The sequence below is a fragment of the Helicoverpa zea genome, chromosome 25 (genome assembly GCF_022581195.2).
Source record: "Helicoverpa zea isolate HzStark_Cry1AcR chromosome 25, ilHelZeax1.1, whole genome shotgun sequence".
In the NCBI taxonomy this organism is placed as follows: domain Eukaryota; kingdom Metazoa; phylum Arthropoda; class Insecta; order Lepidoptera; family Noctuidae; genus Helicoverpa; species Helicoverpa zea.
The window spans coordinates 6,476,458-6,503,604 of record NC_061476.1 but is presented as its reverse complement, the minus strand read 5'-3'; the positions used below and the strand labels follow the sequence as shown (position 1 = coordinate 6,503,604).

The following is a 27,147-nucleotide window of genomic DNA, read 5'->3' as shown; positions in this document are numbered from 1 at the left end:
AGATGTCATTACTATATTTTTGGTAGTTTAGTATGGGCAGTCAGAATCCAAAAGAGCTGATAACCAGTCTTACTAGGGGTATAGTGTTATACAGGTAACTAACGCTAAAAAGTGAGCTTAAAAGAAAGTCACACCTTGTAAAACACTGATACTCAATCACATATAGTTTTTCTGGAAGCCGACCACAACATAATTGGGAAAAGGCTAGGCAGATAAGACAGCAATAAAAGCCAAAAATTTATGCTAAAAATATAAGGACAAATTCAAACGAACCTACACAAAAATATTCTAACTTGAAGCAGCAACCAAAAAATCTGAATATTATAACACTTATATAAAGTACAAAGTATTTCAGTATTTCAGGTTGCATGGCGTGCTTTCATAAAGCAAGCCATTAAACCGCTCTTGTGTTAAAAACTTATTATTTTTAGTCCACGGAATTAGTTTTAGGCTTATTACGCACGTTACGATTATGGTTTGCTATTGATTTTTTGTGTAATAATGGTCGAAGTGCAATAATTTTAGGGCTGGGTTAAGACTGAGGCTATTTTAGGATCAGTTATTTGTCACAGTTATCAAAAGAATACTACTTACGTGGATTGAACTAAAAATAAGGATTAACTTATGTACTGAGATTTCAACAAGTGTCTTCCAATGTAGAAATGGAATTAAATCTGTCACCACAAAAAAAAACGATTTCAAAATTATATTTATCTACACTTCAGACATCGCGTGTTCTTAAACCATAAATTAACCTAAACATCAAATTCAACGACATGCGACAAAAAAATCGCAAAAACGCAAGTGTATCGCAAGCCTAACGCCTTAACAAAGGGTGTTTACATGAAGTATAATGGGCGGCCTACACTCAAGATTTAGATAAGTTCACTTTTAAAATGGTTAATCCATTGCCTGCGTTCAAATTGTAGGTAATTCGTCTTGAAAGCTGAAACTATTATCTAGAATAATTACTGAAGATTTACGTCAAGTTTCTTCTGTTTTTCGTTCGATGGATTTGAATTAAATATTATTTGAGTTAGACTTTATTGTTCGTACCACAAAACCTTTTAAAACTCTGTTGAACACCTGTCTAAAAAAGTTTCAGATTATGACGTTGAAATAAGGTCAGTTTTGCAGCCACACTTTAGACACGTGTTCAACAAGTGTTTAAGTTTGTGTAGTAAGGCTGTTTAAGTTTTATAAATACGAATTTAAATCGGACAAGTCTGTCTTTTAAATAACTAAATGTTTGAAAATGCATGAGACGGGTTGAACCTAGCACATAGTTTATCAGGTTTTTAAAGGTCAATATTAATACAAAAAATATTTTATTTATCTACTGAACGACATCAAGAAAAAGGAGGTTGTCAGTTTGTAATGTTTTTACGCGATTAACTCACGTTACGATGAACCGATTTTGATGCAGTTTTCACTAGTCTATAATAATTATCGGACATAGATATATATGATATATATAGATATGTAGGGGAGTCCTATGTTCAGCAGTGGACGTGCTATGGCTGAGATGATGATATATAGATATAATATATCACTGAAGTTGGTTCTATTTTTTTGGGAAATGTTTCTTCCATATTCACTTTAAAACAACTGAACAAATTGAGATGTACATAAGATGCAGAAAAATATCTAAGAGAATTGTACCAATGTAAGAACGTTTCTATTATACACCTGTTCAGATATAAAGTGACCCTATTGATCCGTTCTATTTATTACATAATCAATACAGTATCGATAAAATATTATCAATCTCCGGAAACGGATACCCATTTATAGAGATCACATTCAATGCCGGCCACGGTAATCAAACCTTGGACCTCTGGCTGTCTGCCAAATGACAGCCGTTGGCTAGGTATACGACACGACTTAGAAATAATAAGTAGGTATCTTTGTTACTTGGTAAATGAGTATAATAATATTACCTAATATATAAGAAAAAATATAAAGTTCTCTATCTATTTTCTATATAAATACTAAGTTTTCAGCTTAATTTGAATAAACGTTTTTGAGTCTGAATTATGTCCACACAAGAGAAAAATTTCATCGTTCAATGTGTGGTCTTAAAACTACAGACAGTTGCATACCATATTTTCAAAAATATAAACTTCTAACTTTTCCTTCACTTTACATTTTAGAAACCGCACTGTTTGTCAAGTGTAATCCACAACTATTTCTGAAAATATCTGATGCTAAAAAAATGCCCACACGTTCACAATACATAAATAAATTATGTCACGTAAATTGTAAGACCGCTTTACTCAAAAAGAGCTTTTTTGGTTTGGCTCCAAGAATTTACAATAAAATTCCCACCTTAATCCGAGATCTACCTCTTAGTAAATTCAAAAGGGCTCTTCAGGCAGTATTAACCGAAAAATGTTACTACTCTTTGGATGAATATTTGAATGATATGTCTCTGTGAATTGTATTTATTGTTGTTTATTTTGTTTTCTGATGATTTAATTACTATTTTTGTTTGTCAATTTAATGTTAAGTTTTTTTTTTTCTCTACTACATTTGTACGTCGTAATGACAAAACATAGCGTTCTAATTATACATACGTAAGATCTTTATTTTGTCAATACCTATGTTTTACAAATAAAAAATATTCTATTCTATTCTATTCTATTCTATTCTATTCTATCTCCTCTTGAATACCTTTTTTTAACCGATTTAAAAAAAGGGGGAGGTTCTTAAGTTGTCTGTTGTTTTTGGGGTTCCGTACCCAAAAAGTAAAACGGGACCCTATTGTTTTCGTTCCTCTGTCCGTCCGTCTGTCACCAGACTGTATCACAGATGATGTATTTCTGTTGCCGCTATATCAACAAATAGGTACTGAAAACTAGAATATGATAGATATTTTGGGGGGCTCCCATACAACAAACGTGATTTTTTTGCTCATGTTTACTTTGGTACGGAACCCTAGTGAGCTAGTCCGACTCGCACTTGGCCGGTTTTTAAATATCATAAACAGACAGATATAGGTCTTAATTTTGTAAGTGGTGACAAGTATTCTTTTGAAATTATGTGTTTCAAGCACAGTTTATAAGTGAAACAGTTCACAGAATAGTTTTACCTTTTTACTTTAGCGTGAAATAACACCTGTGGTCTGCAAAAACTACGAGACTCTTATGAAAACTTTACCAAAGCAATTATGATAGAACTTCTAAGACTTGTAGAAAAACTTGATCATAAGTAAATATCATACCTTTGAACATTTTTTATTTGATGTTTTTCATGAGTAGGTATAGCGAACACTGACACTGACGCGAATATTAGACATTTAAATAAAACTACTTTTATAGTTTTTTTTCGCAGTTATAGTAATATTATTTAATCCCGACTTTTCGGATACTTTACAGCATCCATGGTCACGGGCAGTGGGGCAGACTAAGGTGTGGGTCGTCTTGATATTTTTATATAACGACGTCAAAAATCATCAAATGACCCCTCCCGCTGTGGGTTAGCAGCGGTGAGGGAGTGTCAGACTCTTACTGACTAAAAACCGTCGTGTTTCGTCATAGGCCTTTTATGAGCCAGGGCCACGGTATCTCTTTCGAATAACCCGCAGCCCCGGCAGGAAGAAGAGGCCTGTGTTAACAAAAACAATGAGACTCTCTAACAAAAATACAATAATCTGTTTTCATTTAGTTTATTTCTGACTAGAATTCACAAATTATTATAAACAAAAACAAACTTAAATAACATTATCACAATGAATCTTTGTCTTAAATATAAAATAAAAAATGTTGAGTAATTACAATTTACATTTGGACTTAAACTTAAAACTAGTTAATAGCATTACTGTACACAAAAATAAATTAATATACTGAGATCACTCAAATAAAAAAACAAAAGTTTTTTTTACATTTAACTGTAACTCTTTGATTTACTTATTCCGACTAAAGATTACTTTCAAAATTACCAATACCAACAGTATGATCATTATCTAACAAATGACACTCTTCAAACTCACTACGTTTCTCATCGACTTTCTCAAAATTATTCTTACAAAGAAAATCACCATCACAAACAAAATCGTTTCTCCCATCTTCCATCATAGAATCCTCAAAACTTTGCTCTCTAAATCTTTTCTCGCTTTCATTCTGATAATTCTGATACCTTTGTATTTCAAAATCTGGTGAAATAGTCCCCCCGGCAGGAAGAAGAGGCCTGTGTTAACAAAAACAATGAGACTCTCTAACAAAAATACAATAATCTGTTTTCATTTAGTTTATTTCTGACTAGAATTCACAAATTATTATAAACAAAAACAAACTTAAATAACATTATCACAATGAATCTTTGTCTTAAATATAAAATAAAAAATGTTGAGTAATTACAATTTACATTTGGACTTAAACTTAAAACTAGTTAATAGCATTACTGTACACAAAAATAAATTAATATACTGAGATCACTCAAATAAAAAAACAAAAGTTTTTTTTACATTTAACTGTAACTCTTTGATTTACTTATTCCGACTAAAGATTACTTTCAAAATTACCAATACCAACAGTATGATCATTATCTAACAAATGACACTCTTCAAACTCACTACGTTTCTCATCGACTTTCTCAAAATTATTCTTACAAAGAAAATCACCATCACAAACAAAATCGTTTCTCCCATCTTCCATCATAGAATCCTCAAAACTTTGCTCTCTAAATCTTTTCTCGCTTTCATTCTGATAATTCTGATACCTTTGTATTTCAAAATCTGGTGAAATAGTCTGACCTTCATTTCCCGTATCTTTTCCTAGTATATCATCAGTTTCTATAGCTTGCACCGTCTGTATTTCATTGAAATTCACTCTATTTTCATTTTTGACCTCATACTTTAATTCAAGGTCAACATTTTCTCTCGTTTCTATCAATGGCTTTAGATTCATCAGGTTGAAATTGGGTATCATTCTGGAATCCCAAGTTGTTTGGTCAACTGTTTCAAGGTCTAAGTGGACGTCTTCTCCAATTTTCTTGAAGCTTCCAAGGTTGTATTGGAGTGGTATGGAGAAGGATGGAAGGTCTACCTGAGGATTTTGTCTGGTGGGTAAGGCTGATATATGGATGGCTGGTGGAGAAGGTTTGGATTTCGTTGCGTAAACTTGTGTCTGAGTGTCGTTTAAATTTATCATTTGTGTTGTTGAGACTGTAACAAAAAAAAATATAAACTGTTTTCATTGTAATAAATAACATATTGCTGCGCTGTTAAGTAAAAAATACTGAATTTATGATAGTAAACAACATGTTGCTTTAAAAGTGAAAAGTTAAAAACAAAGCAACAAGTGAACGAATTTTTGAAATTCCAGAAATGTTTTCAATCGAGAGACATTATTATTTGATTCGTTGCCAAATATTGTTAGTGATACAAATTTGTACAAAGTCTATACAAAGTCATATTTTAAATCTTAAAAGTTTCTTTGTTCGCTGGAACACTCTAATTTTAGGAACTACAAAACGAATTTAAAAATTATTTCATTCATAGATAGTACATCCTGCCTTCTCACTTCGTCTTCTTTCTACTTACCAGGTATTGTGATAAAATCTCTCATTTCAAGAGCTAAGGCTGATGAGGACCTCTCGTCAGGAGACCTGGGACCTCTCGGCGCAGCCGGGTAGCCCTCGCAACCTGCTTTCTGCTGCTTACGCCATTTCGCACGACGATTTTGAAACCACACCTGTAAATATGACAGATATGTGTAGTGTATTTAGACAATAGGCACGTTTAACTGTAGATCCCGGCTGTCATTGAACATCCTTGACAGTCGTTACGGGTAGTCAGAAGCCAGTAAGTCTGACACCAGTCTAACCAAGGGGTATTGGGTTACCCGGGTAACTGGGTTGAGGTGGTCAGATAGGCAGTCGCTCCTTGTAAAGCACTGGTACTCAGCTGAATCCGGTTAGCCTGGAAGCCGACCCCAACATAGTTGGCAAAAGGCTCGGAGGATGACAATGACTGTAAATATGACAGAGTAAAAACATATGGAATGACGTTTTGGAGGTCGTTTTGTGCATGTATGTTAATTTTTTTTGATTTTAACAAATATCTTTGTATTTATAATTTAGTTTTCTCGGAAAAGAATGAAAATTCAGTATTTTATTTCTTAAAAAAAAAAATTATTGATATGTTTTCTACTAGTCTACCTTTAATATAATATTACATCAAACTTCTTTATCCTACTAATATTATAAACGCGAAAGTTTGTATGTATGGATGTATGGATGTTTGTTACTCTTTCACGCAAAAACTACTGAATGGATTTTAATGAAACTTTACAATAATATAGCTTATACATCAGAATAACACATAGGCTACAATTTGTAAACATATTGTTCGAAATACTAAACCTGCGCAGACGAAATCGCGGGCACCAGCTAGTAATTTTATATTTTATAGTTCAAAACTTGATATAAGGTTGGATTTCAGGTTTATACTGTAACCCGGCTGCGGGGTTTTACTGCCACTGATGTTTTACTACCAATCAATATTAATCCAATATATGGATTATAGGATATTTCAAATGTAGAAAATGAGGAATTTTCCTAATATTCGATTTACATCAAAGTCAAAACAAATTACACTTGACATTTTCTAGATCGCTCAAAATCAAATATTGTTTGGTTCTGAGCAAAAAAACCTTCGTCAATATAAATCGTAACATTTCGAAATATCCTGAAAGCTCACAGTTATTTCAGAGCCTTCTATTTCTAGAAACGGCTGCAGTTTGCGTCTGCGTTCTGCAGATTCCAAAAACGAATGTGGATCAATCCACAGCTTCATCTAAAATTAATATCCAGCCCTTGTCTAGACTAAGAATATGTCACAAAGCATGATAATAAAAGGTCTAGAATTAACGAAGTAAAGTAATTGTAATGATAATCGGAGTTATGATTAAGTTAAGAGGACTTATACTTATATTTCTCGTAAATTGATTTAATAAATACCTATTGTAAAATATATTATGTATGAATGGATTGTCTCGTTTTTCGGACACAATTATTTGATTTATTAAATGGAAGACTTACTTGGCTACTTATTAACTTTCGATGACTTTAAGTAATCCGTGTAAAGTCTAGTAATGTAATTGGACTTTTAGGACCCTTAATAGCTAGAAAAATTAGGCATTTATTTAGAAGTTCTCTGTCTAGTGAACGAGTGTCGAGTGTTCTGTCTAACAAAAATAGGAAGATTTTTACTGCGTTTCCTTTGATAGACCTGCTAAAAAGACACTGATGGTGGTATCCTGGAGACAGTTATAGGTTTTTCTTCATTTGATAGCGTGAACTAGTTTTCCATTCGTCGTTTTATCTGAAAAAGGTCCACAGCTGGACAAAAAAAAATACCTGTACTCTAGCCTCAGTCAAGTCAATCCTCATGGCCAATTCTTCTCTGAAGAACACGTCAGGGTAATGTGTCTTGTGAAAAGCAGCTTCCAACTGTTCTAGCTGAACATTCGAGAATGTCGTCCTGGAACAAACGATTATGTAAATATGTTATGTAGGGCTTATTATAGAATTATACTTAGGAATTGTATATAATTCAAATCCAAATTCTAAGTACCTTAACTTAGAATTTGGAAAGATAAATTATTTTATCAATATTGTGCCTAATGTTAATAATCATATTTTTAATGGTAAAATGCTTAGTAAATCTTTATGTACGAAAGTAGCTCTATCAAGCATTCAAGTCACAACTAATGAACCAATTTAAATGAAATTTGGTACACAGACAGTCTACAGCCCAAGAAAAGATAAATACTTTTTTTATTTGGGTGTGGGAGGTTGTTTCTTCGGATCACAGGCCGCAGCTATTTAATTATAAATAATCTAAAGTATTGGCTATTTTAAAATATGGACAGTAAAGAAAAAACTGTTTTTTAATACAACTAGCAGAGGTAACTTAAAACTCAAAATACGTGAAGGATATTTTCGTCCAATACACGCAGTACCGGGTTTTGCACAGGCAATATAATATTCTATGTATAAATAACTATTTCAATCCCCGCATAGTTAATAGCTTTGTTACCCGTTTATAAATAATAAATAAATAATAAATTGTTTATTGTCTCAAAATAGTAATATAATTGTATGATGAGACAGCCCCATTAAGTAATCAAGAATACTTGTGTTGGGGCTGGCTCGCTTCTTCCCTTATTTACGTTTACACTTGGAGACTAATAAACTAGAAAACTAAAAGAAAAACAATATAAAAATTAAAATTAAAAACTAAAACAGTACAAGGTAAGTTATACTAGTACTATTAGTATTAGAAAAAGCTGCTCGGTTGTATATATGTGAGTGAGTGTGTGCGTGTATGTCTATAATGTGTGTGAGTGTGTGTGTGATGGAGGGAGTGTGTATGTGTGCATGTGTAATTGTGAAGGTAAGTATATTATGTATTCCATGTTAGCAAAGTCTGACCAATATTAGTTCAGTTTCTTCGTATGATAATGTTTTCAACCAATCTGTGATGATTTTCTTACATTTGTGTTTGGCCTCTCGATTAAATTTTAATTTTGAGTTTATTTTGTTGTAGACATAAGCTGATTGTACAACGTACTGTCGCTCGGCAAAAGCCGTACGGACACGTGAGGAGTGCGCGACTATATTATTCCGTCTTTTATCCTGAACTGTTGGGTTATATGGGATAGATTTATGTAGATATAAGGTTGTATGTAATAGATATAGCTGCCTTACTGTTAGTAAACCAGAGAATCCATATAGTTTGTTGGTCGGATATCTGTAGGGTTTAAAATATGTGACTTTTAAAAGTGAGCGCTGGGCTCTTTCGAGCTCAAGCATTTTAGTTTTGGAGGCTCCTCCCCAAACTGGGATGCAGTATGTGGTAACAGACTGTGCCAGCGCAGTATAAATTTTCCCAAGCAGGTCTGCAGGCATAACATAGCGGAGGGTTTTGAAAATCCATATGAGTTTCCTAATACGAGAGATATTAGCATCAATCTGTGCATGCCACGATAGACACTCGTCAATAATGATACCTAAATACCTCGTAGAAGTGACTCGTTGCACTTCTTGACAATTGCTGTTTAAACCAGAAGACTTACTCACGCCAATCACTATGTTAAAGCCAGTACCAGGTTTCGATTTTGCACTCGGGGAAAAGCAAATGTAATTTGTTTTTGATACGTTTAAGGTTAGAAGATTTTCTTTTAACCAATTCCCAATGACAGATAGACCAAATTCAGCTTTTTGTTTCACAATATCCCATGACTGTCCAGAAAAGACTACAGCTGTATCGTCAGCGTAGGAGAAGATCTTCCCCCCGCTATTCCCGAGGTTACATAAGTCGTTTATGTATATCAGGAACAGCGTCGGGCCGAGCACACTCCCTTGCGGGACGCCAAAAACAACGTTTTCTTCTTCACTGTACAGGTTTTCTATCTTAACCTGTTGCTTTCTTCCCCGAAGATAGTTATCGAAGAGGGAAAGGGCCATACCTCTTAACCCGATAGCTTCAAGCCTCTGCACAAGGATAGGAACAGAAACGGTGTCAAACGCTTTTTTAAGATCTAAGAATACTGTTATGCATTTGTACCCTTTATCTACTTCTCTAACGATTTCACTTGTCAACGCTGTAACAGCATCCTGTGTCGAAAGCCCTTGTCTAAAACCATATTGAGCACTGGAAAGAATATTATATTTATGCAAGAAATTTATGAGTCGTTTATTAAGTAATTTTTCTAAAATTTTAGAGATTGATGGCAAGACAGAGATAGGGCGATAGTTATTGACATCGCTAGTGTCCCCACCCTTGTGCACAGGTGTAATTAATGAGCGTTTTAAAGCAGTCGGAAATATCCCAGTCTTGAAACAGAGATTCGTTAGTCTACATATTAAAGGAACAACAAAATCTTTCGACAGTTTAAGGAAGTTATTGGGTATACCGTCCCATCCAGCAGCACTTCCCGAGTCAAGAGTCATTATTATTCCATGCACTTCCCCTGGATCGGTCTCTAATAGCACAAAAGAGGTCTCTTGTGTATATGCTATAGAATGGCTTGGTAAGTGTGTCCTATTAGTCCCATATTCAGTCTGAGTCATTATTTCTTCTGCTAGTATTTTACCTATAGTAGCAAAGAAATTGTTAATCCTATTCAGTGAGTCATGTGGATTTAGTGAGATTTGTAGTAGTTGTGCATTCGAGTGTTTTGCTTTCTTATAGTGAGTGACATTGTTTATGTTACGCCAGAGTTTTTTAGGGTTTTTAATAGAGTACGCAATTTGTTCTTTATAATATTGTCTTTTAAGTTTTTTTATTAAATTGGAGCAGAACGTCCGAAAGCGTCTGTACGTTATTTTTAACACGATGTTGTAAGGGTCTTTTTTCAAGTGTAATTGCATTTTATTTCTAAGCCTGATGCACTTCAATGCACCTGCCGATAACCAGGGCTTAAGAATACGCTTAGCGCAAGAGATCGTATAAGTTCTAGTGTTAAGAAGAAGAGATTTCCTGATTGCCTCAATTAAGGAGTCAGCAAAATAGTTAGGATCACTGCATGTGTCAAAATCAGAAATACATGTGTCTAGCAGGTGGGAGTACGCTTTTTCAAAATTAGTTACTTTTTTATATATAACAATATCTTTAGTTTGATATGGATGAGAGACGCTTAGTAAAACTATTGAGTGGTCGGTTATCGTAGTATTCAAGACGAAAATACTAGCAGAGTTCTTGGATTTTTCAAGCTTAAGTAGCATGTGGTCAAGACAACTCTCGCCTCTGGTAGGCAGACAGTGGCCCGGTAAAAAGCCATGAAGAGATGACATATTTAAATATGATACTCTGTTACTCCTTACTTGCGATGTATCGGTGGATTTTTCAATTAAATTAATATTTATATCACCGGTAATGACAGTGTTTTTATGAGAGCAAATTGATTCAAGATGAATATCCAAAGAATTTATAAAGTTTTCCGCCGATAAGTTAGATGGTGACCTGTAAATTCCTATTATTGTGTAATTTGAGATAGTAATTTGAAGTGCAGAGGCGTGAGATAACCTTATTTCTACTACCTGGGGTAAATGACAATTTTTAACATATGCAACGACACCATCATTCTGATTGAGATTATTAGTCGTATAAAACGAAGTGTAGTTCGTGAGAACTGGAATAGGTTTGTTTGAGTTGAGCCTACATTCAGTCAGGATTATGACGTCTACATCCAAACCGATTTGAGACAGAGCTATTTGAAAATCATCAAAATTGGCGTAGATGCTCCTGATATTCTCAGTCAAGATGATGAAATTGTTGTTATTATGGGGCCAGTGAGTTGATATATGTTCAATGTCAATGAGAGCGGAATTTGCGATTTCCACAGTGTCCAATTCCTGCAATGTACATATATTACTATCCATTATTAAACTCCGATGAAAAAAGGTGCTTCTCATGATGTCCTCGAGTGTACGACGTGACAGATTTGAGTATCCATAGGATATTATCTGTTTTTATTTGTTTGTAGAGAGGTAAGTGTGTTGTTATTATGTAAGGTCCCATGTACGTGAGTGATTGTATGTTTTTTGAGTGGAAGAGTACTATGTAGTGTAGAAGTGTTGTTTTGTGAGTGTAAGAGTTACTTTTATTATGTGTACAGAATTGGCGAGCATGCCTATGGTTGTGACATTTTGTAAGAAATCTAAATATAACTGAGAGCAAGAAATCACATAAGCTATGAAAAGATGATATTAAAAATGTGAGAATGAACAAAACGAAAAACAAAATTACTATTTCTACGATACGCGGTAGTCATGCACTTTGTAACAGGTGGTGTACCTGAGCTTCACTCTTAATAACGATTACACGCGAGTTATCATCTTTTTTGACCAAGACACGCCCGTATGATGTCCAGCAATACTTGTACTGCTTAGTGCTTGACAAGTCTCGAGCAAGGAAAAACAGCCGGGCGGCTTTCGGGGTCAGCTGCTCCGAAATAAACACTGGGGCTTCTGTATTGTTCGTCAGACCGAGTTGTTTTGCCTGAAGTTTCGTCTTATTTTTGATGTTGTAAGACTTGGCCTTCTTTAGTAGGTTTGTTTTTAACATAGTCGAGCTAGTTTCTACAATTATGGGAGTATTAGTAACCCCTTCTTTCTTAGCAGGTAGTCTATATATGTCCTTGATGTCACGTGACTCCATCTCAAGACCTATATTTTTGGATAAGTTCAAAACCATGTTCACCAAGTCATTACTGCTTTCGTTGAGAGATTTAGGAACATTTTTAAGTTCGAAGCAAGTCTTTCTATTACCACGTTGAAGTTCCTCAAGTTTCTCTTCTAGTAAAGTGATGTATTCTCGATCTTTTTTCCCCTGTAGCTCAAGTAATTCTATCTTCTTTCTAAACTCTTCATTCTGAGATGTTAAATTTGCAATAGAACATTCTATATTGTTGTTAGTATGTTTAATTTCGTTGAGATTGGAAGTGATTTGTTTTATGTCCCCTTTATGCACATTTAAATAGGATTTTATCATATCTCTTATTTCATCTTTGAATTTATCGAATTCTCCAGGTAGGTCTTCATCTCTTAATCTTTTGTTATTGCGTGTTGCGACAAAGTTAGGGGGGGTGACATTCCCTAGTTGACTTATATTCGTATCGGAGAACGATTTATCCATTTCGATAATTGCAATGTACTAGGGCGCTATGAATATAAAGCGTAAGCGTAAGTTCAAGCTGTCAATCACTTCTAGGGGAGGCGCAGGCGCAGGTCAAGGTAACCAATGCCGAATTAAGGGGGCGTGGCCTGTCCTTGAAGGAGGCGGGGCGCTTGGCCTTGACTGGTGAATGTCCTTGTGTAGCGTTAATGAGCTAATCACTTGCGTAGCCAATAATAGTGCCAATACGATGCGTTTACGTTGATTTGTCAAATGTAGTCTGCAGTACCAGGGTAACAGGCTTAAAGAAGTATGTTGTGCGTTACTCACACAGACTGCTGTCCGATTTCAACACCTCTTTGCACTCGCTGCAGGCCTAGTATTGCACTGAATTTAATTTGATTTAATATTTAGTTTTTAATTTATTTATAACTTTATGTGGGGTCCAACACACGTCTACACCTTGTGGCGGTCCGGGGGGAAGAGCGTTTGCAATAATAATTGTTAGTTTGGTCCACCACTAACTGGAAACTGGATTTATATGGTCAAATTCACACTATTGTTCCAATCTCACATTTATAGGAAATGGTCAGTAGGAAGCCTGAAAGCCTGACTGCCAGACTTACCAAGGGGCCCCCAGGTCGTAAGAGGTCAGATGGTCAGTCGCTCCATATAAAACACTGGTACTCATCTGTATTCAATTAGACTGGAAGCCGATCCCAATATAAGAAAAATCTAAATAAAGTCTAAATCTTGCCTTCAGAATATCATTTCTGAAACGAATGGATATAAAAGTGTATATACCTATACCGCCTTTGTTTCCGCTTTGGTAAATCTCCTTTGGCATCTGAAAAAATACACAATATTAAAATTTTATTTCTCTTTACTAATCTACACTAATATTATAAAGAGGAAAGATTTGTACACTTGTTTGTACACGAAACTCCTCGACCGATTTTGAAAAATCCTTTTGCTCCTTAGGAACTACATTATCTCCGAGTAACATAGGCCATATTCTATCTCGGTACGCGGGTGAAACCGCGGGATAATATTATATTCTTAACGTCTATTTATCTAACACATTTATTAAGTGCAAACAGTACTAGGAGTTAATAGTTATGTTCAAATAAAACTTTCAATTAATAATAATTTTATTTATTTGATCTCGTATTTAAAATGCCAATGAAAATGATAATAAATTCATTCCCAGAGTTATGTATTATGTAATTGACTCCAGAATACTGACAACTGGATTGGCGATACCTATATCGAAAACATACGAAAAATTCTCTATTATTTCATACAATATAATTGTTACTAAGAAACGCACTATTATATACTGAAATTCATTTGTTTCTCGCTGTTTCATAAAAAAATATACCTATTAAATACCAGATGCTTATAATTTCTATCAGATATTGATACTGTAAAACCTAAAGTTATAGTTGATCAGTCAGATTAGTTCCTGACAGGCTATCGGGGACTTTATCAGTAACCAATAAAAATGGCCACAAAATTCTTTTTCTTACTAGATTTAGGTGAGTATTCCTCGTCATCTTCAAACTGCTGGTGGTCAGCTGTCTCGTCCGAGGGTTCGGCGGTGGGGGTGTAAGTCTCACTGGGTTCCGTGTCAGCTCGCTCGCATAGTACTGAGCCGGGGCCTAGGCTGGAATATATGGAGAAATAGTTTATTACTGTTACCTTGGAGAAGATAAAAGATTATTCTGTAAAAAAAATACTATAATAAAAACATTCTCTTAACCCTGTCTTTTTCAGCTTTCAGACCAACGGGATGCATATTACACGAAACATTTTTTTGTTTAAGCAGCTGTCTATCTGACCTCCTCACCCTAATTACCTATAAAAAATACCAACACATCTCAGATACCTACAGTTCTACACGTCCAAATATTTATAACAGGATTAATCACACGAAAATCTATTAATGTAGTTGTAGGTAGTAACACAACAAAAGACGGAGTAAAAGGCAAATCGTAATAAACTAAACCAAATTGAAATAATATTTTATTTAATGGACCTAAGATAAATACATTAAAATTCAATATTTAAAAAATCTATGTCCATAACTATAAAAATTCCAATGCTTTTCCAAGACTTTTGAATCTTACTTTACAAGTAGATAAAAAAGCACTGTATAATTCGGCTATGTCTATGCCTTTGTATGTAATAGCTAAGGTCATAGAAAAAACATGGAGGCAAGCCAAGTTCAAGGCAAACTGTGATAAAATACTGAAAGTATTTGAAGTCAAGGGTATATAAGACAAGAGGTGAAAAAAGTCACTTCGTTACGTATATAAGACAAATACGAGAATCGTGAATTGCATGTAACTTGATCACGCTTATTCTAGGAGCTTTGTAGGTTATTATGACTATCATAGTAAAACATTTAAGTATGTATTGGTAGTAATATTGTAAAGATGAATTTGATTACTGCTACATTTTTAAAAATATTTCAGTATTAGGTGAGCCCTATATTCTGTCTCGATAGCCCATTTATCGAGGAAGAATTTACTAAGTACTACTTAGGTATTTGGTATTGGTTTTGATCCTTTTTACATATGCGGAAGTGTGAAGTTATTCCCATGGACGCGGCCTAAGCCGCGGGAAACTGTTACTGTCACAGCCTTTTTATCGACCCACTGCTGGGCTGCGGCCTCCTCTCACACGTAGGTAGAAGGGAAGAGCATTAATCACCACGCTTGCTCACTGCGGGTTGGTGATTTCAGACTATATAGTCCAGGTTTCCTCAAGATGCGGGAAACGGTTAGGAATATTATAAACGTAGTAGTTTGTATGTGGATTTTTGGTATTCCTTATTGTCAAAAACTAGGTAGGTACTGGATGGATTCTGATGAAACTTGGGACTATTCATTGCCAACCTAGATAAACATTAGAATAACTTAACTTTTTACCCTTAGTTCAGCTAGTGAGTGATTAAATATCATAAATTATAGTTCGATATTCTTAATTAACTATTTCTAAACTTACCTATTAAACAAATTAGGTATATTGTAGCAGAAACTTGTAGTGGGTGAAACGTCATCATTCAAAATGGCTGCCGAGTCGAAGCCGCTGGCACCCGCGCTGCCGTCACGACCGTCCAAGGATTCCTCCATCTTAATGAACAATACTAATTAATGAAGATACTCACCGATTTGAAAATCAATTTAGTGTATCCACTAATTAAATGACCATTGAAAGTCGTGGTGGCCTAGTGGGTAAAGGACCAGCCTCTCAAGTATGAGGGCGTGGGTTCGATCCCAGGTTAGGCAAGTACCAATGCAACTTTTCTAAGTTTGTATGTACTTTCTAAGTATATCTTAGACACCATTGGCTGTGTTTCGGATGGCACGTTAAACTGTAGGTCCCGGCTGTCATTGAACATCCTTGGCAGTCGTTACGGGTAGTCAGAAGCCAGTAAGTCTGACACCAGTCTAACCAAGGAGTATCGGGTTGCCCGGGTAACTGGGTTAAGGAGGTCAGATAGGCAGTCGCTTCTTGTAAAGCACTGGTACTCAGCTGAATCCGGTTAGACTGGAAGCCGACCCCAACATAGTTGGGAATAAGGCTCGGAGGATGAAAGACGGGAGGTTTACTTTTAGGTACATCATCATCATCTCCCGAACCTTTTTTCTCCCAACTATGTTGGGGGGTCAGTGTGTAGCAAAGAGTGTGCAAGGCTTGCTAAAATCCATACCAACTTGCATATTAGATAGCTTCAGTTTATTTTAAAATTAGTCAATAGTTGAACACAGGTCAATAAAGATGTTATAGTTGCATGAATTTATTTCATTGGCTTGTAAGAGAACTTAGCAAGAACCAATGTGATATACCTTATGATATACGTGAAGGATAGTAATTGTGCGTATCTAACGTAGCAGTACATATGCCGCTGAATAGTGATGAAACAATGTATTAAAATCTATCTAATCAAGGAAACTCCAATCTTTTACCATCCATTTTTTTGTGTACAATTTAAATAATTTTTAAGCTAAACTGTAACGATATTCTTAAAACTTCACAGTTATTTTATGAGAATAATGAAAACGTTTCTTGGAAATACATACATAATTATCACAAATTGAAAACTTTATTCAAATTGTAATTACGATCCAGTGCAATGCGCTCGAAATACCAAAAAGAGCACATATTTAAAAATCAACGTTCATTAAACCAAAATATTAAAATGCGTTCCAAGAAAATCATTATTGTCGCATTAATAACCTCGTACGTAACATAACACGAGGTGGTTGACCTCAAGCCAGCGACGGCGACTCACTTAAATTGAATTAAATGCCTATAATTTAGTTAAGTTTATTAAATTACCACTAAATGAGTATAATTTGTGTTCTATTCCCTCCCATTGACTGGTTGCAACTAGGCGGTTTAGTGCGTATCGTGGAACGCCATTGCCGCCGAAAAGTTTGAAGTTTTGACAGCGAAATTGGCGGGAGGCGTTCGGAAATGTTAGTAAATAGTGTTTGACGTTGTGGTGAATTTAAAAAGTTTTGTGGTCATTGAAATTATAAGTGAATTTCAATGTTTGAGTGTTTTAAGTGTGTTTTTTTTGTTTTATGTTGGATCACTCATCAAGTTTCTTGTGTTGTGATAACCGTTTTGAGTACTTATAGTGAAAAATTGATTATTATAACGGAAAATGTGTAACAGGGTGAACCTTTGCCAAATAGACAGAAAATGGGTAATTAAAACCAATTTTGAGTAAGATCAGGCAATAAACTTTAGTGTATGGAGATAAATAGTTGGAAAATATGTTTTTAAAATAAATCATGTAACACTGAATATATTTCAAGAATAATAACACTGGTCAACAGCATTTTTGGTGCAAAGGTGAAATATATCATTTCTTGTAGAGTATTTGATACGTAATCGAAGTCCAGAACATAAAGTCGCACTAGCACGTCGGGATTTAGAGATATACCCATGGTTAGCTGCTGTTCAATATGTTCAATATTTTTGGTACTTCTGTCTTCTTCTTTTTTCAAGTTTAATTAGAATATAAAAACAATAACTTATAATGTACTTTATTAACATCAAAATTAGATGATATGGGTTTGAATCATTTAAGATATTAGGTGCAGAATAGATACTAATCTATCTTGGGCCGATGATTGAAAAATCTGAAATAATTTTTATCTGCACAATAAAATTAGGTACCAATTTTTTTTATGTTTTTGTCTGCTTAAGACCACAATATTTGTATTAGGTTTGGGAAATTTACCTGTAATATAGATACTGAAGAATATTAAGTTTTACTTTTCTACATAATAGACTGCTTGATATCGTAAGTTTTTTTGTTAATTCTAATAAGTTGTCATAACAATTCAGCGTTTTAAATCTTTACAGATACTTATTTCATTAATACTATTAACTATCTACCCAAAAAAAAAACATAAAATACAAAAATAAATATTTAAAAAAAAACTTACCTTTAACTCCCAATTTCACAATTTTCATCGACACATGGGAATATATAATTTTAATTGAATTTATTGTGAAAGTCGTTTCCCGCTGAAGGCTGTAGCTATCGTCACGTGGTCACCTGTACTGGACTGAGCGATCGTGGAGCAGCTTAGCTGGCCGGAATAAGGAAATATGTGGAGTGGTCGGTGTGAAAAGTTTTTTGTAGAAGTTCCACTTTTTGTGGTAGAATATTTTTTTGGAATAATACAGGTGGGTGCGAATTTATAAAAGTGAATGGCTTGATGAAATAGGTTTTTCCAATTCTCGAGATGCAATGCAGAAAACTTTGCCGTTAACCATTTAAACTCAATGCAATACGGACTGCGCATTAAGCGTCACATATTTTGAAATATATGCAAAATTATATACCTAGTAGTGATATTTTAATTTTAGATCATGTTATCTAAGTTACTATTAAGAAATTGAAATTGAAATTGAAAATATTTATTTCAGACTAAGCACACACAACAGTACACAGTCCATATTATGTTAGTAAAATGAGAAACTTAAAATTCTATGTTAGTAAAATTTAAAGTGATTATTGTTATGAACATGCATCGACGACCAGTGCCTGAGCATCTGGCCGTCAACTCTGTCCGACAACACACTCAGAAGCGTGTTGCTGCTCCCCTTTACCCGAAACCACAGGGAGGCCATTCTCTTACGAAGTACCGCCTGGAAGCCGTCCGTGCTATGCTCCGCAAACATACCGGAGGCACTGCACCTCCAAGGGAGCCCCAACATACCCCTGAACGCGTTATTATATTGGACGCGCAGAGCATTGTAGGCTTTTTTAGTGTAACTGCTCCACAGGCTGCACGTGTATAACGTTTGGCAGTAGCTTTTAAATAATGTGACTTTAACGTCACGCGAGCATCGTGCAAACCTGCGAGAAAGCATGTTACCCCTTACCGACAATGCCCTGCGCTCCCTTTCCATGTCCATATCATCGGCTAGGTTTTCATTGATCCAATGACCCAAGTACTTAAAATTGGACACTTGCTTGAGGACAGTTCCATTAAGTGTGATCGGAGGAACGGAGTAGGTTTTAGCTCCAGCCTTAAATACTAGCAACTCACTCTTCTGGACATTATACTTGAGCCCATGGGCCAATGCATACCGCTCACATATGGTCAAGAGTGACCTCACGGAACTGACTGAGGGGCCCAGCAGTACCATATCATCAGCATAGCTAATATTATTTATAAATACACCATCCACTGAACATCCGACATTAGCACTGCTGAGCTCCTCAATGAGTTCATTCACATATAAATTAAATAGAGTAGGAGAGGTCAATCCCCCCTGCCTTACTCCACATTCCATCCTATACTCATCCGAGCATTCTCCCATCCATCTCACATAATTGCTTTGGTTGTCGTACCAATATCTAAACAAACTTATAACCTCCATAGGTAGCTTGGTGTTAAGCCTCATTTTTCTCCACAGCACATTGTATGGCACCATGTCAAATGCTTTTGACAGGTCCAGGAAGCAGGCGTACACAGGCGTTCTCCTGTCGGTATAGTACCGGACAGTATGCTTAAGAGTCAGTATTGCAGCTTCTGTAGACAGCCCAGGTCGAAATCCAAATTGAGCGTCGTGCAGGGAGATATGCTGACTTAACTGTCTGTTAAGCACACCATCCAGCACCTTACCCAGGGTCGTAGCCAGAGATATAGGTCTATAATTTCCCTTATCCGATGCGTCACCGGTCTTATTTTTAATAATGGGTACTACTATGGTCTTCATGAGATCGTCTGGTAAGTAGTTGTGACGAAGACAAAAAGTAAACAACATTGACAAGACCCTAGGCAGATGAGTACCCGCATTCTGCAGATGCTCGATGCTGAGACCATCGTGTCCCGGCGACTTACCTCTCGTCATCTGTTTAATAACCTTGTTGACCTCCACATAAGTTACTTTAAATGACGGGTCACCAGTACCGAAACTCTCAACATCAAGCATCACATCGTCCTCCTCCGCCTTCAAAAGAGGTGCCACCCTAAAATGATTTTTGAATAGGTTAGCCACATCACGGGGAGCACTTATTCCGTCCACACTGGCTGGGAGTTTTACTTTAGGTTTTAGCTTGTTTGTCGACTTCCAAAACTGACAAAACTTTTTATTCTTGTGATGTTCTGCAATTATGTCCATCTTTATCTGATCTTTATGGTTAAGACAATACTTCAGTTTTGCTTTAAATTCTTTTCTAGAGGTATGCATGGCATCATAAAGTTTACCTGACTTAGGCTTACCATATGCACACCAATCCTGGTAATGGAACCTAGCCTTTTGGTGAGCATCCCGAACATGTTTGTTCCAACCCGTGACATAGCGCCCCCTCACAGGTTTTCGTTTATAGCTGGACACAGAAGCTTCTATAAGTACTGATAGAACAGATCGGTATAACCTATCAATGACACCTCTATGCTCAATATTATTACAAAACTTATCTGCGCAATTATTTAATTCCACGGGAAAATCAATATATTTTAATTTACCGTGACATATTTTATGGTAATTTTCTATTTGCAACTGTTCCCGGTCTCCCCATACAACACCCTTTTTTAACTCATTGCAGTTATTTACACAACTATCTATAAGCATCATGGGAGTGCTGTTACCTAAATTAATTACAATTTCAATCGGCAAATGATCATACCAAAACACATTATAATGAATTTTTACACTTTCAATAATTTTTCTAGCCGCTAATGTGGTCACACAATGATCAAGCCACCTCCTACACCCGTGACTATCACTAATATAAGTATAAGACTCAACAGGCAATAGTTGCGTGTCCACTACACATAGTTGTTGTTCACTACAGAATTCTACTAGCTCCTTATAAAAGGGCTTATCAGGGTGCGCATTAAAATCACCCAAGACGTACACTAAGTCCACATCCTCACTGTCAATAATCGCACATATTTCACCCAGACACGCTGAGAACTCGCTTAAGTTATCACTTTCGTCAGTAGGCATGTATACCGATATTATTATCATAGATCTATCACTAGTTGTGATCTTGATACCCACTAGGCGAACACTTTTGCACTGAATTACAGACACACACGGAAATACACTCCTACGCCACAGGAGCGCGACGCCACCGTGCGGCCGCCCACGTAAAACTCCCGAAGAAAGGTCTACAGCTGTATTCCCAGTGTATGAAAACTCGGAATGTATTGTTCCTAGTATCGGAATGTCATGGTGCAGTAACCAAGTCTCTTGGAGTGCAATGATGTCCGCTGACTTACAAAGATTCCTCACACATTCCATTGAGCGCGCAAGACCCTTACAATTAAAACTTAAAACGTTACAGTACCTTTTTATAACTGCTCTATCCATTGGTTGTGTGTTCTTCCTCCTTGTCTTTCACTTTGGGTTTTGCGAAATCCACAAAACGCCTAAACAATATGCCCTCAGGCCAAAAATTCTCATTAAGAAATTGGTCTAATTTATGTCGTGGCACAAACACTTTGTATGCGTCATAACCTTTATCACTTTTCATACTTAACTTATTTATTGTGACTTGCATTTGAGACATCTTGTACACATACGCACTTATATCCTGATCCTGATTAAGATTGAGTAGTAATGATTTTTTACTGGTTCTTTAATCCTTTACCATGCTCATGCTTGGCCAAGGCATAGAGAGATGAAATTGACATAATTATAGTTACAAAAAAAAAAAAATGTTCAATAAATCCAAAAATATTTCAACCAAATCATCAGTGTCCACTCTACAGATTTCACCCGACCTGGCTAGAAAAGTCATGACGTTTTCTATTACATACATACGTAGGTACGTATAGCAAGGGTCGCGGGTTCGTTCCGGCGCTAAGCACGGCTTAGTGATGACATACAAGTGCTGTTGTGTCGCTGTCAGATCTACTGTGGCTTTTAAACCTATACATTCCGATGAGAGAATTGATTTCAAAGTATTTTTGGTTGGGAAATTATGGAGCAATTTATAAAAAACAATGGTTAAAATTGTATGGGCAAGTTATAAAAATAATAAATTGCAATGCTATATTAACATCAAAACTAAAAGGCATTATAAAGAAACATCCCTATCGCTGTCTTCTAGGAGTGTAGTACGCAATAATTTTCTGGCTTTATAACTGAGCACATACGTAATAAAATTAAATTGTACAAACGTACCGCTTACTGCTAAACTTTATATGTGCCCCATTATTGTTCTCGCGTATTTCGTTTAGGAAAAAAATAATCATGGTTTTTATTTACAAATTCAAGATAGTACGTTAATGCCACATCACTTCATTTAAGCGTGTTTCAATTCAAGTAAGTATGTATATGTATAAGACGTATTCGAGTAGTATTGACGACTCAATTGAATGCCTAGTCACTTGAATTTAACTCACGTTTTTCTTGGTTATTTTTATGTAATAGCAATGCCAAATTAAAACTAGCAGAACATCATATTGAGTGGCTCTAAATAAACCATCTCGCTTATGTTATACCTTAACTGATAGCAGCCCCATTTTTTTAAATGTGTCGACTATAGATTGAATAAGGATTGTAAAGTAAAATAAAACATCAAATTACTCATGAATGTTAATTCATATTTAATAAATAAATACATTCTCATCGTTTTATGTTTTAAATAAAACTATTATTAAGTGACTTAGTGATAGCAACTCTCAACAACTTTAATATGATACAACATGTAGACGCAACTGCGTTATTGCTTAAAATCTAAGTTTTTTTAACAACTTTCAACTAAAGGATATATATTAGCAAGAACTCTTCAATATACATAGAAATAAGTTAGTAAGTGTATGTTACAGAACTGAAAACCGCTTAAACCTATTACAACTTATCATAAAAATGTATAGTTTTATTCATAACAAATCATATTTAAAAGTGATGTTTACTAAGCAATTAATATCAAGTGAGATTGAATTAATTTAACTATAGATCACTGAAAATATTTTAATGGGAATGAAATATCGTAAATGTTACAATAAATTATGTTTTTATGAATAAAACTACACTGCCTGCTTAGACATATATTCTTAGTGAGGCGTTAAACTCGAAATATATTGTAATTACAAACAATATGAAGATATCGTTTAAAAATAACGTTCATTGAGATTGAACACAAGGATTTATTACATCTTTGGCTTCAAGCGAAATCTACAAAAGCGATTCGAACATTTTTTTTCTTTTCACACAAACGCTGTGGTGTATTTCCGAATATTATATGGCATTGAATATAATCTAAAGTAATATTATAAACCAGAAAAGTTTATTTGCCTGGACGTGGTAATCTCAGAAACTACTAGTCCGGTTTCATAAAATATTTCAGTGTCCTTTTATGAAGGGAGACTACTTTCTATCCTGGTGAGCGAAGTCTATCCCGGACGCTGCGGAAGCCATAAAAAATAAAATAATTACGTCAAAGCTCCGAATTATTCATTTAACATGAGTAAATATAGACAGCAAATATATGGCAAAGTCATAGTCGGAATTATATTGGTATCAAGAAAATATTAGGACAGCATATACCTACTGATCTAGTTTTTTAGCAAGTCGAAGAAATACACCACGTGACCACAAAACCATACCGTATCCCAATTAAAATAAAGACGCATTTCGCTTGAAATACGCTTACAAACATTACATTCGAGTCTCTTCATGAAACTTTATGGGACAATTTATATTTAAATCGAAAAAGATCGATAATACAATACACATTAGGATCAAAATCCAACGAAGAAACGTTTTTACATCAATTCCTTTCAATTTGTCATGCATTACATTTTTCTTTAAGAACTAGGAAAGATGTGTTACATTTAATGGTACAGTCGTATACACAAATTAATCGAAAAATTTTCAAAACTTTATTAAGGAAAAATCAAAATAATCAACTTTTTTTTAAATGTGTTCGACTGTATACGAAAATTTTAATGATAAACAAACAATAATTAAAATGATTTTAGAGATTCACAATCAAAAAATATTGGACAGCTTAATTCTTGATATACCGAATTATTAAAAAGCATTAAACTTAATATTGATGCCGAAATCATTCTTATATTTTTATAATATTCTTCAATAGCAACATCAATATTAATTTTAACCAAAAATGGACATTTTGAAGACTTATCAAAGAACAGAAGTCCCATTATATCCCATAATACCCCCTTCTTACATCGTTTTATTTTCTCTATCTACCCTCGTATCAAATAGTAGAAACAACATGCCTAAATAACCGGTACAAAGTCAACAGTAGCTACTTTAGATTAGTCAACATTTTCAATATGGCCGGCCTAGGACAAATCGTAAACTGACTGAATATATCTGAAAATTTGTTGTGCCTTCAAGGTGTTAGATGGCAAACAATTTATATTGTTTTTTTTTTAATATTTTAAGACAACATTTCAAGATACACAGTCGACAGAGTGACAGTGGCTGAAATAATTGCAATTCATTTTTTTTTAATTTTCATTTGTACTGCAATACCATTCAAAAACATGTAATTCTATCTAAACTTCCATTTATGCGTTTCTAACAGCCAATTGTCAGATTAAAGAGCAATCATGCGCAGACGCAAGAGGCCGGCCATCCCCAATACATTACACACTTATCACTATTTAGTTACAAGTTACGGTAAAATCCAAGGAAAAGTCAAATCGGTAACGTTAGGTAAATACGTTAATTAATACATATTACAAAAACCACTCGTACAGTAAAAATAAATAAAAGCAGCCTTTACAAGTAGTCGAATACAGAAAATCGTACATATTTTTGGAAGATATAGGTTAATTTCTTAATTATTATTATACTTTTTTGATAGATTTTTTTTATGGACACGATCGAAAATGCACCAATTTCGGCGACTAGACGCCCTCTCTTTTAACCATGCCGGGAGAAAAAGGTTCTAGCCTATTTTAAAATTCCTCAAATCACCTAATCTAATAAAATTCATCAACAATAGTGAATAAATTCGTATTTTTATTATAAATATATTTTTTTAACTGTGATGTCTATGTAAGTATTGCTCATGTGCTGAAATTAATAATATTTTGTGTACTTTAATAATCTCTATTGCATCCTCTATTCCAAACGTATGTACAAATTCTAAAGAAAATATCATGAATTCTAAGATAAATTTTCTTTTATATTATTAAAGAAATCTTTATAATACTTTTCGGTTGGTAACATGTGATGAAAATTAGTTTAAAATGTGAATCTAAGAAGCTAAATATTGATTTGACGCAATTTATTAAAATTGAATAAATTGTCTTATTTATAATTTCTTTCAAAACCTTCCAATAATTCCACATTTACTCTAGCTAGGTAAGGAAACACTTCACTATTCCTGTATTCATTGAAATTTATTTTAACTATCTAGTCTTTAAAAACTGATAAAATGCTGCCAGATACAAAATAAACTTTGCAATATTGCCATTTTCTTGATAGCATAGTGTTTTATATAACACTGTGCTTTAAAAGAATCTACTTCACCAAACAAATATCGTTAAAGTGTATGTTTTAAATGTTCAGATTTTTTTAGAACGTACAGGAAAAGTGAGTGTTCTCATCCAACATCTAAGAATTACTCCTACATCCAAAATGTGGACCCAAGTTATCTTCGATTCATACGAATAGCCTTTAATTTTCGTTATAATACCTCCTTTTATTACAAACGAGGATTATTATCTTTCAGTAATTACGTAAGTCCTTGTTTTTTTCTACTAACGTCTATATGAAAATAAATGTCATTCATTCATCAAATTTTTTCAACAATCTACTAATTTTTTTTTTTTTTTTTTGAAGAAAAATATTCTAAATTCTACTTTTATGTGTGTATTCTGGCTACTGAGAAACAAATATATTACGTAGCCATTAATAACGAATTTCTTCAATGTCATAGTATTTTGTTTATTTTTTTCGTGTCATAGTCAAATGTGTCATTGTTATATTAATAAATTCGAGTACCATACGTTGGCACGTTTGTATTAAAATGTAATCCAAAACCACAAAAAATGCCTTTCAACCATAACCTACCCTGAGAACCACAGATACAAAATGTCGGAAGTAGCTTAGACGTGACATTCAGCCATCAATGTCACGTGTCAAATGTCAAAATTAGTAACACGTGCTTTTAAACGTGGTAAGGACGAAAGTTTTAGTCATTGATAGAGATTTTTACAGGAGTAAAAATCATAATGCTCAGAATGCCTCATTTGGCAAAGCGCGAGTCGTTTCAATATTCACAAAAGACTTTACGCTAAAGTTATGTATACATACGTATTTTGATCTTCGAGGAAACTAATTTATTTCTATAGTTTCCGAAGACGACCTTCATTTATGTATTAAAACTAGGACGCTCACCAAATACAAGACTTACAGCATGTAAGCAATTCTATAATTAGCATAATATCGTTTGTGAATATCACTACAAGGTAAAAATTATATCAGCTATAAACATAATTATCAGTTTGTACGAAGATTGACATCCCATACCTAAAAAGTGTGCTTCGAAAATTAAGATGGCACTTAAAAATGAGGTACCCGACCATTTAAATAATCAACTTATTACATTTTAGGAATTCCACAATCACCTCAGCGCAAACCATTTGCTCTTCCCAATAACGGACAACGGAATTACCCGAACGCGTTCGTGCAAGTTCGGGTTTGAATTCGACCAATCAGGATGGAGAATTCGGGGCTCGAAGTTCAAAATTTGAAAATATAACGATGTGTACCGTTGGTTCTTGGTGTTTAGACTTCGGTACTCTTGCCGACTTGTCCGTGCTTGTTGTCCGGGATCCCGGACGCGCTTAATTTGCGAATACGTCCCGGGAATATGCCGCTAATGCCGGTTATGCCGCTGAACAGCCGACCTGGAAAGAAGGAACATGTTAGTATTTCTGTTTTATAAATGATGCGATGCACCAGAGGGCTTTTCCTTATGTCTTGTATTGGAGGGTTTAACTCAATACCCATATTTGTACTTAATTTTGATTGGGTTTTTGCTTGAAGGC

At 34.8% G+C, this 27,147-nt stretch overlaps 2 protein-coding genes across 6 annotated transcripts in view; both read right to left on the bottom strand.

Annotated features, from left to right (window-relative positions):
- Positions 1-4,429: 4,429 nt before the first annotated feature.
- Positions 4,430-15,759, bottom strand: LOC124642827 (homeobox protein B-H2-like). The gene is made up of 7 exons (XM_047181550.1): positions 15,632-15,759; positions 14,152-14,288; positions 14,015-14,020; positions 13,427-13,469; positions 7,360-7,483; positions 5,543-5,693; positions 4,430-5,164 (listed from the first exon to the last, which is right to left on the bottom strand). Exons 1-7 carry the CDS (start codon positions 15,757-15,759, stop codon positions 4,500-4,502), a joined length of 1,254 nt encoding a protein of 417 aa, XP_047037506.1. The 3' UTR covers positions 4,430-4,499.
- Positions 15,760-22,695: 6,936 nt separating this feature from the next.
- Positions 22,696-27,147, bottom strand: part of LOC124642579 (IQ motif and SEC7 domain-containing protein 2) — a 185,567-nt gene continuing 181,115 nt past the window's right edge. For all 5 annotated transcript variants that reach the window (XM_047181024.1, XM_047181021.1, XM_047181025.1 and 2 more), the window contains one exon: positions 22,696-27,006. In XM_047181024.1, the coding sequence (XP_047036980.1) occupies positions 26,885-27,006 (122 nt within the window). In that variant the 3' untranslated portion in view covers positions 22,696-26,884. The remainder of the gene's footprint in view (positions 27,007-27,147) is intronic.

Bases quoted from the DNA above. Each gene is read 5' to 3' on its own strand.
- LOC124642827 (XM_047181550.1), bottom strand. From the start codon at position 15,759: ATGGAGGAATCCTTGGACGGTCGTGACGGCAGCGCGGGTGCCAGCGGC. The intron at 14,289-15,631 runs GTAAGTTTAGAA...CATATATTCCAG, and splicing joins ATACCTAATTTGTTTAATAG to CCTAGGCCCCGGCTCAGTAC. The intron at 5,694-7,359 runs GTATTTTTTTTT...TCATATTTACAG, and splicing joins TGACTGAGGCTAGAGTACAG to GTGTGGTTTCAAAATCGTCG.